We start from the raw sequence: 15576 nt of genomic DNA on the forward strand, positions 1-15576 counted from the left end.
TTTTTTTTTTTTTTTTTTTTTTTTTTTTTTTGATGGAGTCTCACTCTGTCATGCAGGCTAGAGTGCAGTGGTGCGATCTGAACTCACTGCCACCTTTGCCTCCCGGGTTCAAGCAATTCTCATGCTTCAGCCTGCTGAGTAGCTGGGATTACAGGTGCACACCACCATGTAGAGAGAAGGTTTCGCCATGTTGGCCAGGCTGGTCTTGAACTTCTGACCTCAAGTGATCCTCCCACCTCGGCCTCCCAAAGTGCTGTGATTATAGGCATGAGCCACTGCTCCCAGCCTCCATTTTACTAGTTTCTATGTAGTGACTATTGTTCTATCCAATAGGGAGAATGCATGTGTGATAAAAGAGCCCTTTCTCTGGAAATTATTTTAAAGGACAAGTTTACGTTCTAAGTAAAGGCACATATTTAGATGGAGATTTAAAGAGAAGAGCAAAGCATTCTCAGCTCCCTTTTTTGTGGTTTTCTATTTTAAATCTGTCATTCAGCAAAGCCGCACAGCAACGGACTCTGAGCAGGAGCCTCCAGTCAGCGAGGGCCAGCCCGGGGCTGCCCAGCGGGTGGACTCACGGAGTTACCGCACTGGTTTGGAAATCAGAGAAGAGCTGGCCCAACTATTCCAGGTGAAAAAACTGAGCCCAGAAAACAGAGCCCATTCCGTGGCTGATCTCATGTGCCCTTTCTACCTTCCTATCAGCCAGTTATTCTACAAACCTAACTTGTGTTGTGTTACACATGAGATCTCAACTCCCCTGTGAGTGAGCTTTATGAAATGTTTTAGGGCTGAATTTTCTCTCTTTTGAGTCAGTTTGTTATAAACAATTTATGCTCCATAGTTACAATTAGAAAATGAAAACATCTTCGTAAACAAAATAAATGTGGTTGCTGTGGGCCATTTATCCTCCACTGTCCTCGCTAAGGTCTGGTAGAGTTAGAACTCTGGATTGTAACTTTATATACAAGCCTTGGCTTCTTAGTGGTCTGTCCCTAAGATACACAACTTTTGATTCCTTCAGCATCTAGTCCTGATTGAGCTACCGTTCTTTCTGGTCACTGACACAGGCCCCAGGCAAGCAAACGTACAATGTAATAGAAAACACAGAAGAAGCTGCAGGTGGGGACTGTACTCCAAAGCGAACATCACCCTAGACTTCCCCAGGTCGCAGAAGACCTGGTCTGCAGGTGCACTGCAGCAAGTTTCAAATAATGAAGGACCATTGCTTTCTATGGCATTACAGAGGTGGTGTTTTATTACATAAATAAATCAATATCAAAATATATCTTGACTTGTAAATACTGAAATATGACAATGTATTCATTCTAATGAAAAGATGATGGTGTTTTCATAGAAATTGCAATGATAAGGGAAAAAAGCCACATAAACCATCTATATATTTCTGTTTGTTTGAGACAGGGTCTGGGTCTGTTGCCCAGGCTGGAGTGCAGTGGCACAATCACAGCTCACTGCAGCCTCATTCCCCCTGGCTCAAGTGGCCTTCCTGCCTCAGCTTTTGAGTAGCTGGGACTACAGTCATGCCTCACCACGCCTGGCTACATTTTGTATTTTTTGTAGAGACAGAGTTTCACTGTGTTGCCCAGGCTGGTCTCAAAGCGATCTGCCTGCCTCGGCCTCCCAAAGTGCTAGAATTACAGGTGTGAGCCACTGCACCTGGCCATAAATGTTTCATATACCACATCCTTCTGTGCAGAGGAAATGAAATTAGTGAGTACAGAACAGTTTGACTCACCTGAGTCTGGTTCCCCTGATGACCCCATGAGAGAAGCACTGGGGCACCTACTTCTCCCTCTGAAGGTGACAATACAGAACCACAGAGGCTGACAGTTTATGCCATCACTCACTGTGAAACGGCAGAGCTGGAGCCACTGAGTTCTGGGTGCAGCACAGCCCTGAACATTCTACAACACTGCCTCCACTTCCAGAGCAAGCACCCTGCACAGTTCTCACCCCACGGCCTCCCAGGAGGCACGTTCTACACCAGCCAGACATGCAGCGCTTCAACAGTAGAGAGTAACGCGGCTCCCTTCTGTCTCGCCATTCAGAATGCTTTTGTTCCTATTTTTGCATTTATCTCCTGATTTTCTTTTCTCCTTTCAACACTCCGCATTGATTTATGGACTGAAGGCTTGGCTGTGTCACCAGCCACTCAGAGCTGTGCTGGAACTGCCAGCTTAGTGAACCTGCCAGTCACCAGGGTCCTGATTAGTGGAGTTTGGGTCCATTCTGATGTGGAAAAGAGATTAGAAAATTAGGACAATCCGGGACTCCAGACTGATATTCAAGAAGGCACTGGGTTTGCCATTCCAGGTGCCTGGGAAGCCCGAGGGATCTGCTTGGGTAGGAGGGCGGGAGACAGTTGAGAGCCAGGATAAGGATGTAGAGGGAGGGAACTGGGGGCGTAGGACAGGCCCGGACCCCCTGACTCTTGTGTGGGCAGGGGCCCCGTGTTTACTGGAGCCCACTTACTGCCCTGGCCAGGACTAGGCGGAGCAGCATGAGCTCATTCCCCTCTCGCTTCAGATGCCCTGGGCACACGCTGAGACACTGCAGCTGAGACACTGTGGTCTCTTTCCTTTCATGAGACGGGAGAAGTCACCTTCCAAGCCCGGGTGGCCTTCAGTTGGGTACCTCTCCTAGGTGCGGTACCAACCTCAGAGTCCCTCAGCTGCCCGCAGTGCAGGATGTGGCCTGGCTCCGGGAACAGCGATTCTGCCAGCACGAGATCCCCGCACCCTCCTCTGTCTCCCTCACCCTCTACTGCCAGTGACAGAGCCCTGCAGTTCCACTCAGGTGAAAGGGGGACCTGGGGGGTGACGTGGCACTGACAGTGGGATGCACGTGTCTTACCCGCCAGGTCACACTGTCCCTGGCTCTGCTCTAGACGTCACCATCATGCTTTCCTACTACATCTAACTCAGCAGTGCTGCTGTGTGTCTTATTTCCAGTAGCGTGGGACATTTTCAGAATAGTCTGTCTGTATGCACAGTTTAAACAGTGATTTCTGAGTTAACAGAGGTTAAAATTCTCCCAGCAGAGGCTTGCTCTCACTACTCTTATTCATCTTGAGTACAGATTAACACAGACAATTTTTTCCAGTGCCAGCCATTGTTGTTTTCCTCGAATTTTAGCACTAGATAGAATTATAGAGATCGTGCATTCAAAATTTAATATGTGAAGAAACTTAGGTCCAGGGAGTCGAAATCACCTGCTTGCCATTCATACGCCCTCCACAGAATTGCCACCTTGGTTTTCCTGCATGCCAAGCCTTTCCTCTACCTTTCAAATCCGGTACATATTCAGAGGGTCACAAAGTAGTGTCATCTCAAAGATAATTTTCTGAGACATAGGAAGATCCGTGTTTAGCAGGCATTCATCTGCTTCAGGTTGGAAAGATAGATCTCAGCCTCAGGTCCTGCACGCTCCCTCAGCTGGAGAGATAAGGAGGCCGGCCTGAAGGCGGCTCCACTCAAGAAGAACCCTTCCTCAGACCCCTAATTTGAGTAAGCGCTCAGGAGGGACACAGAACAATAGCTGGGGATGGAACGGAGGGACTGAGGTTTGCACTAAGTGCTAGATGACATGTTCCAGATCTCTTCCTAAATACCTGTCACCTGATTGGAAAGCCTACTCCTGGGCGCCCCGATTCTTTCACTGAACTGCTGGAGTGGCGTGTCCTCTCGGAGCAGAGCAGAACACCTGCCTCTCAAGGCACCCCGTGGTCTCTGTGGGGCCCCCTCTTCTCTGATAACTCATTTGCCTCTTTTGCTCAATAGATGCAGACACAATCTGATTCTACCTTGATCTCCTTTTTTCTTTCTCTTCTAAACCACAGGGTGTTTTCCTACCATAACCATCTCCCTGCAATCACAAAGCTTCAAGTGCTGGTGAGGTACTCACATCAGATCCTCTGTGATGGCAACACGCCTCACCCACGTCCTGCGGGCAGAAGCGTGGGGGCTGCTGGGCATAGGGAGGGCTCAGCGCCAGGCTGCTGGGAGCTGTGAGTACAGGTGACGAGGTATCTGATAAAATACTCAAAGTTGCTCTTAAGAGTTGTTTAAAACGAATGTTGTCTGGAATATGATTTCCCTATTGCTTATAAAAATATTTAGGATTGATGGACACGTTTTTAAACTTTTAGGCTTGAGGGTCCGTGTGCAGGTTTGTTTTATAGGTAAACTCGTGTTGCAGGGGTTTGCTGTACACATTAGTTTTCACCCAGGTCACAAGTACAATTCCCCAGGATTTTATTTTTTTTTTAAACAAGGAAAAGTAGAAATACTACATCTTAGTCACCATCTTCCTGCACTGCATACACTCACTAGAGTGGCCGGAGGACCTGTGGTCTATGTGCTGCACTTCGCCACTGTGTTTTCTCACTTTTGGAGATTGTGCAGGTCCATGGTCCTGTCTGCACGTACCCTGCATGTGGGAAATGGCGTGTCACGGCCTCGGGTCCTGCTGAGACAGCGTCTCACCACTCACCCCTTAGAGAGGAGAAGGGCGGGGCTGGCCTAGGGGAAATCTCGCCTCCCAGCTTGGGCCTTCCCTCTGCTCCTCATCTGCCGTGGCAGACGAAGAAGCAGACACACCTGGGGAGGTTGATACCAGTGCCCACTGCCAGGCGGGGTGCCTCGCACGTACTTCGAACACCTCACAGAGCCGCGCGGGCACTTCCTCCACCCTCAGCGATGCCCATGTCGGCTGGGCCTTGCACAGTCTGTGTGGTCGCTTCTTTGTTCTCCTCGGCGCTAATTACTGGGGAGCTGGTGTTGGTGCATTATATGCAAATTACCCAAAATACACTTCCAGCCATTTTGCGTGTGTTGTTCTCTCTATGGTTATTTCTGGGCCTCCGTCTCGTTACCATAAATGTCTGTGCATCGAGCAGCTCGACCTACTTATCCACCAATAGAAAGGATTCTCTGGGCTGAGGTTTGTTTCCCTGTGCCTTTGCATCGGCTGCTGTCTTTTGCTTTCTGTCTCTGTACATCAATCTACTCTATGCAGCAGGGGCAATGCCTTCCTCAACTCCAGGAAAGGAACGTGTATCACCTCACTCCTGTCCACGCCCTCACTGCAGGGCTCAGGGAACCCAGGAAGGTGCCTGTCTGCCCTTCACGCATACGTGAGGATGCCCCATCAAGTCACGTGTTTCTAAAGTCATCTTGGTTCCTGTCACTGCCCGAACACCTTCTTGACGACTGAAAGGAAGCATGCAGGCCAGACACTGCCCACACTCCCACGGCCACTGACGGGGTAAGGTGATAGCAGCCCTAGAGAGGCACTGACTCAGGTTTTGGAAGATCCCACATAGCTGATTAAGCTGCAGCAACACATCTCTTAGAAGAATGATCCTACGCAGGGAATTGAGGCAAGGAGGAAAATGTCTATTTAAGATAGGAGGCATTTATGAAATTCCATGAGCCATGTGTTTACCTGGGTGAGATATTGAGGTGCTTAGATACTTTCATCAAACTGAAAACGGCAAAATCTTTGGAGAGGACAATATAGCACAACCCTTTTATCAGATCCAAGAGAAATGTAATTATCACAATTTTGCACAAGTTCTGCTGGGCATGGCAGTGGGGGGAGGAGGAGGGAACTAACAGAATAATAGTTATTCATTTAGCAGCTGTTTATTGTCACACTTAGAGATGAACAATGAACCAAAGAGACAGCATCCTTGTAGTCATGGCTGTTCCACTGCAGTTGGTGAGAGAGATTAAAATAGAGAGTAAATAAATACTATGACGTCAGATAGTGACGTATGTTCCACGAAAAATGCAGCAAAATCAAAAGACAGTGGACAGTACGTGGGATAGGGGGGTCGGGCAAGTCCTCATTGAGAAGGTGCCACTTGAGCAGAGATCTGAAGAGGTAGGAAAGTGAGCCGTGCCAGGGAGAGTGTTCTGGGGGAGGAGAGAGAGGGTGCCAAGGCCCAGGGTTGTGTGCCTGAAGCTCCAGGAGCAGTGGAGCCACGTGCTGGTAGAGTGTGCTGGAGGAGCAGGTGGAGGGAGGGCTGTGAGGTCGAGGCTGGGATACACCAACGTGGCATCAAGACACAACCCTGAATGCCTTCTGCTGAAGCCAGGGAAGCCTGGGCCAACCACAAGCACAGTCTAAAGGAGAACAAAAGCGTCAGCAGGCGGAAGCCACGTGGGCTGTGTCAGTGTGCCTGGGACACTCCCTGGAGGCCCGCAGAGGACCTCTGAGTGACACGCTCTTCCCGCCTCACACTGCTCTCATCATCTTGTGGATGAAGGGATGGATCTGAGGAGGAGTTCAAGGTCATGTGGCTAGGACATACATCTAGGAATACAAATCATGCTGGTCTAATGGACAAGGCAGCTTCCACAAGCCCCCGCTGGGCTGACAGGGCCCTTTCGCAGAGAACCCAGGTGAGAGTTCAGAGAGCCGCTGAAAGTACCCCAGGTTCCCAGGTGATGGAGAAGACCTGGTCCCCGCGCATCTGTTTCCACTCGGAGGAAGTTCAGTCAGCACAGATTCTAGCCCCAGAGTGGAAGAAAGACCACGCAGGCTGAAGAAAACATAACTTGGGCCAGAAAAAAATGCTGAGGGGTGAGGATGCCTTGGCTTTAAGTTGTTAATGTTGCTTTACTTTGAACAGTGAACAAAACTTACTTTCTGAATTCTTCCGAAGAATGACATGTACTTTCTATAAACTACCCACCAGCAGAGCAGCACGCATGTGGGACTGTGCTTTCATGTTCTTGCGTGCTACAGTCATTTCAATGTTGTCCTTTCTGTGAGCTAAAAGGTGAATGCATGAGGTCTCATTTATTTATAAAACCTTGAGGGTCTTTTTATTTGATGACATTTTAGGTATCTGGATTACATAAATTAAGAGATTAAATAATAAGATAAGTCTATTCTTCTACCCAGAGAATGAGCTGTTTGGAGTCAACAGCTACTCAGATAGAGATAGACTGAAACATTCAAACCAATTACACCACTGCCTCTGTCTCTATCTGTCTGTCTCATTCTCTCTCTCTTTTTTTTTTTTTTTTTTGAGACGGAGTCTTGCTCTGTCGCCCGGGCTGGAGTGCAGTGGCTGGATCTCTGCTCACTGCAAGCTCCGCCTCCCGGGTTCACGCCATTCTCCTGCCTCAGCCTCCGGAGTAGCTGGGACTACAGGCGCCCACCACCTCGCCCGGCTAGTTTTTTGCATTTTAGTAGAGATGGGGTTTCACCGTGTTAGCCAGGATGGTCTCGATCTCCTGACCTCGTGATCCGCCCGTCTCGGCCTCCCAAAGTGCTGGGATTACAGGCTTGAGCCACCGCGCCCAGCAGCTCTCTCTCTCACTGTCTCTCTCCCTCCCTCCCTCTCTCATGCACACACACACACACACACACACAGGCACAGGTCAAAGACTTTCTGGATCAGCTGGACGACAGTGGCGACTCCTTGTCCCCAGAGTGATTGCTTTTATTGTCAGTGCTGGGAACCCAGGGAGTAGAGATAAGACTGTGAAAATTCTGGTTCTTCTGTTTTCCAGAATGGGTTTGAGACACAGGTGGCTGCTCACATAAATGTACTCGATTGGGAGGAACTTGAGAGGACCTCAGGGCTCCTTTTCTTTGTCTCTGGTATTCCATATTTCATCCGTGTCAGAGAGAAGACTCTGATCTGCTTCTGCAGAGCTTGCAGAGACAGCACGACAACTTTTCTTAACAATCTAAAGTTTAGTGAGTCTCAGTATTCAGAAGTGTATGTTCTTAATTTCAAATCAAATCCTTAAAGCCTCCACCTCAGTTTATGACTTCTAATTCTGCCCCTTGTAAAGAACCATGCTTTGTATTTTTTACATACATGCCTCTTCCATACTGTATTATGTATTTCTTCTGGAAAATGGTGACTCTGTTTAGTTTTGTGTCCACAAGCAACCCAGTGCCCTTTTGGGTATGGAGGAAAAAATACACACCGTGTTTTGAAACGAGCTGTCATGATATTCAAAATCTTTTAAACTCTTGCAGCCTTAATATACATGATATACTTGCTGCGTGTGGGGAGGGGGTCATGGACATTAGGTTCAGGGTTACAAAAGAGGGTGAATAAATGCGTGTGAGCGTAATATCATGCTGAAGTTGTCCTTAATCACAACTGTGATGTTATGGTTCTGAACTGCTTCACATCTCTCAAGTGTTTTCATATTCTGCAACCTCTTTAAGCTTCAAAACAAGACAGCAAAGTGAAGGAAGGGCACATACTATTATCCTAATCTTAAGTGAAACTGAGGTCCAGTGAGGCTAGATGACTTGCTTAGGACACGTGGTACAGCCAGAGCTGATTCCTCAACTCCATCTACCCGTGGATAAACTAGAACTTGCAATGAAACGTAAATTCACATGGCATAGCAGATAAACTGTCATTTTCTTAGTGTGGACCTTATAAGTACATTGAACAGAAACATATTCGACCTCACTATCTTACATTTTCTGTTTCCATTATGTTAAAAGGAGTTTCCCCAGGACATTATGCACCCACCTGCATCTTTTTGTTTTGTTTTGTTTTTTGAGATGGAGTTTCGCTCTTGTCGCCCGGGCTGGAGTGCAATGCTGCGATCTCAGATCACTGAAACCTCTGCCTCCCGGGTTCAAGCAATTCTTCTGCCTCAGCCTCCTGAGTAGCTGGGACTACAGGCACGTGCCACCATACCTGGCTAATTTTTGTATTTTCAGTAGAGACGGGGTTTTGCCCTGTTAGCCAAGCTGGTCTCAAACTCCTGACCTCAGGTGATCTGTCCCCCTTGGCCTCCCAAAGTGCTGGGATTACAGGCGTGAGCCACCATGCCTGGCCTCTACCTGCATCTGAAATGTACATGGCATGATATTCGCAGCCAGATTTTTGCTTTGTATCAAAGTACCTGAAGGTTTATGAAATATAGGATAAAACTATGTTTCTATAACTTTGCACAGTTTGCATGAAGAGAGTTTAGTTTTTTTTTAAGTCATATATTGACACCTAAAAATGTCTAATTCTATGATTACTCATTCCTAAGATGCGGTGCCATGTACTTCAACATAGCTGCATATACCATGGCCTAAAAAATGCCTCTGTGGATGCAGGGAAAGGTTAGTGTTTAAGATGATACCAAATCATCACATTCTTTCTCCCCACTGTGCCCACAGTCCTCCTCTGGCTGAAGCCTCACACACTGAACACATGATCTTTGTTTCTATGTCGGTCTCAGAACTCACTGCCTTTTCTGCTGACTGCAGGGAAAACTGCTTGGCTAATTCTGCTTTTCACAGTCTGTCTGCGTTTCAACTTGCTTTCCTCATCAGGGATAGTTCCCTGAGAAAGACAGGAGAGGATAATTGGCTAATCAGTATGGAGAGTGGCATCCTGCAGGGAGGCTGGGGAGTTCAGAGGCCACACACCCTCACTCCCTCACCCCTCCACGAAACTGTCTTTCGCTTATTATCAGGATGCTCTAGCAACCTGGGGCCTAGCACCTCATCCTGTTTGAAAGAAAACACACCCTGGGAACTTTACCATGAAAAAAGAAATGTTTCTGTGAGAAGGAATTTATACAGCATGAGTTCTGTCTTGAATTCCCTTTAAAAAAGAAGGTGGGGAGTGGAAACGCCCCGTTAGAAAATTGTCCCATGCACAGGACCGATTTACGATGAGGACAGAGCCTGATATTAGAATGGAACAGGCATGGATTACTGGCCATGCTGATTCCACAGCTGGCCAAAGAGTCACGGCACACTCCTCCAACAAAAGCAGCCCCCGCCTCCTGTTCGACTCCCCCGACCCCCACACGGACCCTGCCTCAGGGCGGCCTCCATGCCCTGCCCAGAGCAGCCGCGGCCATCAGATCACACATCGAGAAGGCCCTAACGTCTGTGGCCATCAGATCACACATTGAAAAGGCCTTAACATAACCAAACAGATTTCCTCTCAAGCAGCCCCTCCTCCTCAGACGCCAGCAGCCCAGGACGCCATGGCACACCTTTGGGTCACTGATCTAGAGAACGTGATACAGGAAGCCAGGAAGACTTTAGAAAAGGAAGACATCTGCATTTCACCTGATTTAAACTGCATTTCACCTGATTTAACCTCGTGATCAAGTGGCAAGGCAGCCCTGAGATTCAGTAAAGAGTAGTGAAGAAAGAACCTCATATATTCTCCAAAGTATTTCAGAAACAGAGCATTTAAAGCAACAGCTATGTGCTACCGGCAGCTGCACACAAGGAAGCTTTCTTTAGTCTAGAAAGCACATTTCTAGGCTCTTCCTCATGAAATGTGATTCCTGTCTATGGGAAGATGCAATGTCTGCTATAAAGAATATACGTATGTGTGTGTATACATTGATTTAGAGATATTTTAGTGGACTGGATTATGAATATAAACCATACCTTGCTAGGTATTATATATCCATTTACAATATATTTCTCAAATCACAGGAATCCAAAAAATATCATAACATAAAAGATCTAATCATAGAAAATCTATGACCATTGAACAATAACTTTCTTAACTTTAGCATAACAAGGGGAGTTTTAATTAGTGTGGACTTAGACTGTGATGATGTATTCTGAAAACAAAATTCTTCATGCAAAAGACCAGCCTATGTTAGGTCTACTGTATAATAAATATAACTTTGCTTAATTAAAGATGAACTTAATCTGAAATGAATTTCTCAGGTATTATCCCCTGTTGTTCAAATAAGCAGAAGGTGAGCAGGAGAACATGAGTTCCATTACAAGGAAAACCATGCAAAGTGTTTGATTATCTATCCACCACCTACAGAAAATAATATAATCTTAATTAGCCTCAGTTTCTAATTTGTATGATGAGAGAGAAAGAGCTTCTGCCCTATATGTCTTCTACAATCAATGTGAAGATCAAACTCAATAACGTGACTAAATATGCCTGTTGGAAACTTACATTATTAGTACTGTTTTGATTCATATAAACAACAATGCTGGAGGATCCTTGAAATTAAAATAAATACCTAATCTTAAATTATAAATAATAGTCCTTCTATAACCTGTGGGTTCTTACTGTAATAATCTGGGAGTTTGTATACGTTTGTTTTATCTAAAACAAAACCTCTTAGTAAAGTCCACATTTCAGTTTATTATGGAAGCGAAAATGCTCGACTGGATGAACAAATAATGGCATCCAGCTGGGATAAGTTGCCTGAGACTTTCTCTCTACTCGCGAGGCTGAGGCCAGCGTGAACCTGTCCCAGCAGCTCCATCACGATGCCCTGGTTTCTGCAGTCAGACGGGCACCTGTGCCACTCACACTCGGCTCCGTGCTCTGACCACGTGGCTTCCTTTTAACCTCAGGTCATTGTCTGTGCTGCTATGTGTTAGAAAAGGGGCACAATCAACTTCAGGGCAATCTGTTGCTGGCCCAGGGACATAGCAGTCACTGTGAGTGTCACCCAAGGAACACGAAAGGCCAGCCTCAGGATGCTGACTCAGAGCTCCAGCACTCAGACACAGAATGGGCCCCCCAGCTTTTAGGGAATGCATGGTTTCTGCCAAGCCTCTGGAAGGGAGGACAAAAGGACATCTCTGGTAGGCACCGTATGGAATCTCCTGTACTTAAACGCTGCACATCTCATATTAAAAATGCTGCTGTCGTGGCAGACATTTACATTTGTTGATAGTGATTTTGGCACTACATTTAACAGTAAGGTAAAATATAACGTGCTCAACAGCGAGAATATTCAAACAGGAGATGGGCTGATGTACACCTTTCAAAGCCTCCTTTCAATACATTAAACTAGGAGTTTGATTACGTAAAATGACTGCTCTGTCAACAGTTATCCTGTTCCTTTGATATAGAAGCTGCTTGGAGATTTCTGACCCTGATGGGGTATAAGAGACCAGAAGATATTCCATCCAGCGGGAGAACCTGCAGGTGCCATTGGCTAAAGGTGGTGTTGAAACACCCATGTGGGGCTCCCCCAATGGAGCCATCTTTCTCCGAGAGAAAGACTTCGTGAGTGTGTCTCCAGGAATCAGGCCTCTCAGGTGATTAATTCTTGGGAGAAATGCATTTGTTTGTCTTAGAAATCAAACAAGCCTTCGGTGTCCCTCCAGAGAAGCTGTGGCAATGGAAACCTGGTGGAAGGTCCCCACAGGGCATGCAAATGCTGTTGGTCCTAAGTGGCTGCCTGGGACCTGGGATTCTCATGAGAGGCTCTCTGAAAGGGAGTGGAGTATCACACTCTACTGCCAGGATGCTCAGTAAACTGGGTGCACCTGTCTCACACTGCTAGCAGGTAGGTCATCTCACATCTCACTGTGGCTGCACCCTTCCTGAGTAGTTCATTTGATTCCTTTAAAGGTCATGTCATAGGTGATAATAGAAGTTATTTCCTTGGGGAGCCAACTGCTGAACATGAATTCTGAAACCAGACACCTCACAATTGACTATGAATTCTTTCATGGTCCTGCTACCTCTTCACAGGTGTTTGTTTTCGGCACCTCCTGTCTTCCGTGCTCTGGACTCAGCATTTGCCGACCACCTGAGAGGTGGTCATCATGCCAGGTCTGGCCACAGAGTTAGAAATCCTAGGTCCTGAGGCACACTCAGCCATTGTTCCTTTGCGGTGCTGTCACACATCCACTGGGTGCCCATTTACTCACATTATTCTGGCAAAGATGTCTTTAATTCTAGTTTGCTTTCTAGCTTTTAAAAACAATTATGTCCTAAGTGTTCAAGTCAGAAGAAACAAACCCTACGCAGTCACATTCTAAAACTGTCTCAATAAAGGCTTCTGACTACCTTTCAAAGTATATCACTTTGTAAAGAAATATCTAAATTTGACCATAAACTAAAATTGAATTTTTAATTCTAGAAAATGGAGAACAAAACTTAAAACCTGGTTAAGGCCCCTGGTGTAAACGATACCTATTTACAGATTTCCTATCTTAATCCGTCACACCAAACATGAATGCCTCCTGCTTTCCAAAGGGGATGAGAATGTGAAAGGGCCACATTGTAACCATCTTTCTGGTAAGCCTTGGTCAAGTTACAAATCATTAATCAGCCTCCACGATTAATGAGGTCACTCAAAACCACACTCACTTAATACAGTGTTCAGAAATAATTTGCCAGGTTGATCTACTTTCCAAATATTTTACTACACAAATCTATCATTTTAATTCTTAGCATCTCATTAATGACACTGGTGCCTTGTGTCCCCGGTAGATTTAATAGCAATGATGGTAAGTCTGTTGATATGTGTTCTGATAGGCTTCTCCACCCAGTATTCTACCATAGACAGACAAAAAAATCTTAGGAGACTAATTTTAATTCATGTAATGCATGTGTGTGTGCATATGCATCTATGTGTACATATACATATCTAAGTATGTGTGTGTACATATGCATCTATGTGTACATATACATATCTATCTTCTATATGTCTATCTGTGCCTGTGTATTTATGTACATGTAAGTGATGGATTGTTTGCACAAGAATCTTAAGCCACTGTAACAATCTAGGATTATTTCCTAAAATTCAGGTTTCCTAGTACAAACTCCTCGGACTTCTGAAGGAGGAGTGGTAATTTAAGCCTGCCCATGAGATTAGCAACAAGCAACTCACATCTCCCGGATGTATGGAGGGGATCTGATGTATGGACCCACTGGCTCAAACAACTACCCTTTGTGTCCAGAAATTAGTTCTCCTGGAAATCAGACTCTTGAAGAACTTTTGAGCCGAAGGGAAAAGGGCAAGAAAGAAAATTCCCTTCACTTTCAACATGTTTGGGCATTTCTATGAGGAAAACCCTAAGCCAATAAAGATGACAGCTAGGCTTTGCAAAAAAACGAACAAGCAAGCAAACAAACAAACCACAAAACTCCCATCTCTTTCCTCAGAAGCAATGACTTCTATGAAAGGGTTAGTTTTGAAGTTGTATTGTGCGTCAGATAGTAACAGAACACTGGATATGAAAACCACGTCACCATAAATGCACTGCCGGGAACATCCCCAACACACAGCACGGCGGCCTTCTCCCCCACGTCTCAGGGCACCGGAAACCCCGGATCAGAAACACAGCTCTCACATGTGGAAGCAGACGACGGGCTGACTGATGATCGTATAGCAATAGTACTTCCTTTCATCCCAACTACGTGACCACCACTAAAGCAAAGCTTTGGCAATCTACAGACAAAACCCACTTTGCTGGTTGATGTACCAGTCGTTAGGCAGGACTTTCAACTCCCCTGAGGAGGTACCTGGGCTAAGCCATTCCAATAACACTGTTTTGCCCAATCATTGTATCTCATGGATAGAGCATTCAAGAAAATGTAAAATTCAAGACCAGGTCTGCTAACTTAACGTCCTTGATACATTTTGTTAAGATAATCAAAAAGGTATACCATAAATATCTCAGCAAATTACTGACAACCAAGCTGAATAAAAATTAGACTGACATAAAATCTGAAGTGTAACAGAGAACCTGAAGAATTCTTCAATAGAAGTGTTCAGTTCACCTAAGAGGTTAATTTTCTCAGTATTGACCGAGCAGAATGATTTCTTTATATGCCAATCATTCATAGTAACAGCCGGCAATTCACCTTGAACAGTGGACCCAAATCACGACTGGTTATTTTGCTAATATTTTAAAGATTACCGTTTTCTTCTTCCTCCTCTTCCTCCTCTTCCTCCTCCTCCTCTTCCTCTTCTTCATCCTCCACATCTTCTCCATCCTCGTCATCGTCCTCATCCTCCTCCTCGATCTCCTCCTCCTCCTCCCGGTCCCCCTCCTCATCCTCCTCGTCCTCATCCCCTGGCTCCTCATTGTCCTCGGAGTACTCCTCCCCCTCATCCTCCTCCTTCTCGTCCATGTCCTCAGTCCCATCACTGTCATCACACTCGTCCACTGAGGAGCTGTCTGCTTTCACGGCAAATGGCTTTCGTTTAGGAGCAGGTTCCTGGGGCTGCTTATCTTGTGTTTTTCTTTTTTTCGCCAAGGGACAACCATATACACTAATAAAAAAAAAAAAATAGAGAAGGCAGGGGAGAGAGAGAGAGAGAAAAAAAAAAGATCTGTGTTACTGTCTTTTAAAATCAGACCAATGGGAGCCTTGATCAAGGTACTTAAAGGCTTATCATGAATGTCATCCACACAAACACCAGAGAGACATAAACATACACGTCCCCCGAAGTGTGCTGGAATCTGTTAATGAAGTGATGGTGTGAATAAATACAGCTCACATTTGTCTCGTTACCATTCACATTTAGTCCGAGTCTCCTAGTTCCTCATTCCTACAATTCCAGAGATCCTACGGAAATTCATGAGGCTGGTTTGCATAATGTACATAACATGCAATTGACAATACAAATTTAATTTATGAAACATTTTACCAAATATATACTATGTATAATATACATCTGAAGCAAGATTTATTTTTAATCCCATTATATTTACATACATATTTATGTAAAATATAAAAATGTCTATGTCGTGAAAGAGCTTTGGATATATTTGGATTTGTATATTTTATGGATTAAATTATATCTTTTTTTTTTTTTTTTTTTTTTT

At 45.4% G+C, this 15576-nt stretch overlaps 1 protein-coding gene across 21 annotated transcripts in view; it reads right to left on the bottom strand.

Annotated features, from left to right (window-relative positions):
• The window catches only part of MYT1L (myelin transcription factor 1 like), a 548227-nt gene that overhangs the window by 136562 nt on the left and 396089 nt on the right, over positions 1–15576 (bottom strand). For all 21 annotated transcript variants that reach the window (XM_017860335.1, XM_017860329.1, XM_017860334.1 and 18 more), the window contains one exon: positions 14665–15020. In XM_017860335.1, the coding sequence (XP_017715824.1) occupies positions 14665–15020 (356 nt within the window). The remainder of the gene's footprint in view (positions 1–14664; positions 15021–15576) is intronic.

This window comes from Rhinopithecus bieti, unplaced genomic scaffold (assembly GCF_001698545.2).
Source record: "Rhinopithecus bieti isolate Rb0 unplaced genomic scaffold, ASM169854v2 scaffold_51905, whole genome shotgun sequence".
NCBI lineage: Eukaryota > Metazoa > Chordata > Mammalia > Primates > Cercopithecidae > Rhinopithecus > Rhinopithecus bieti.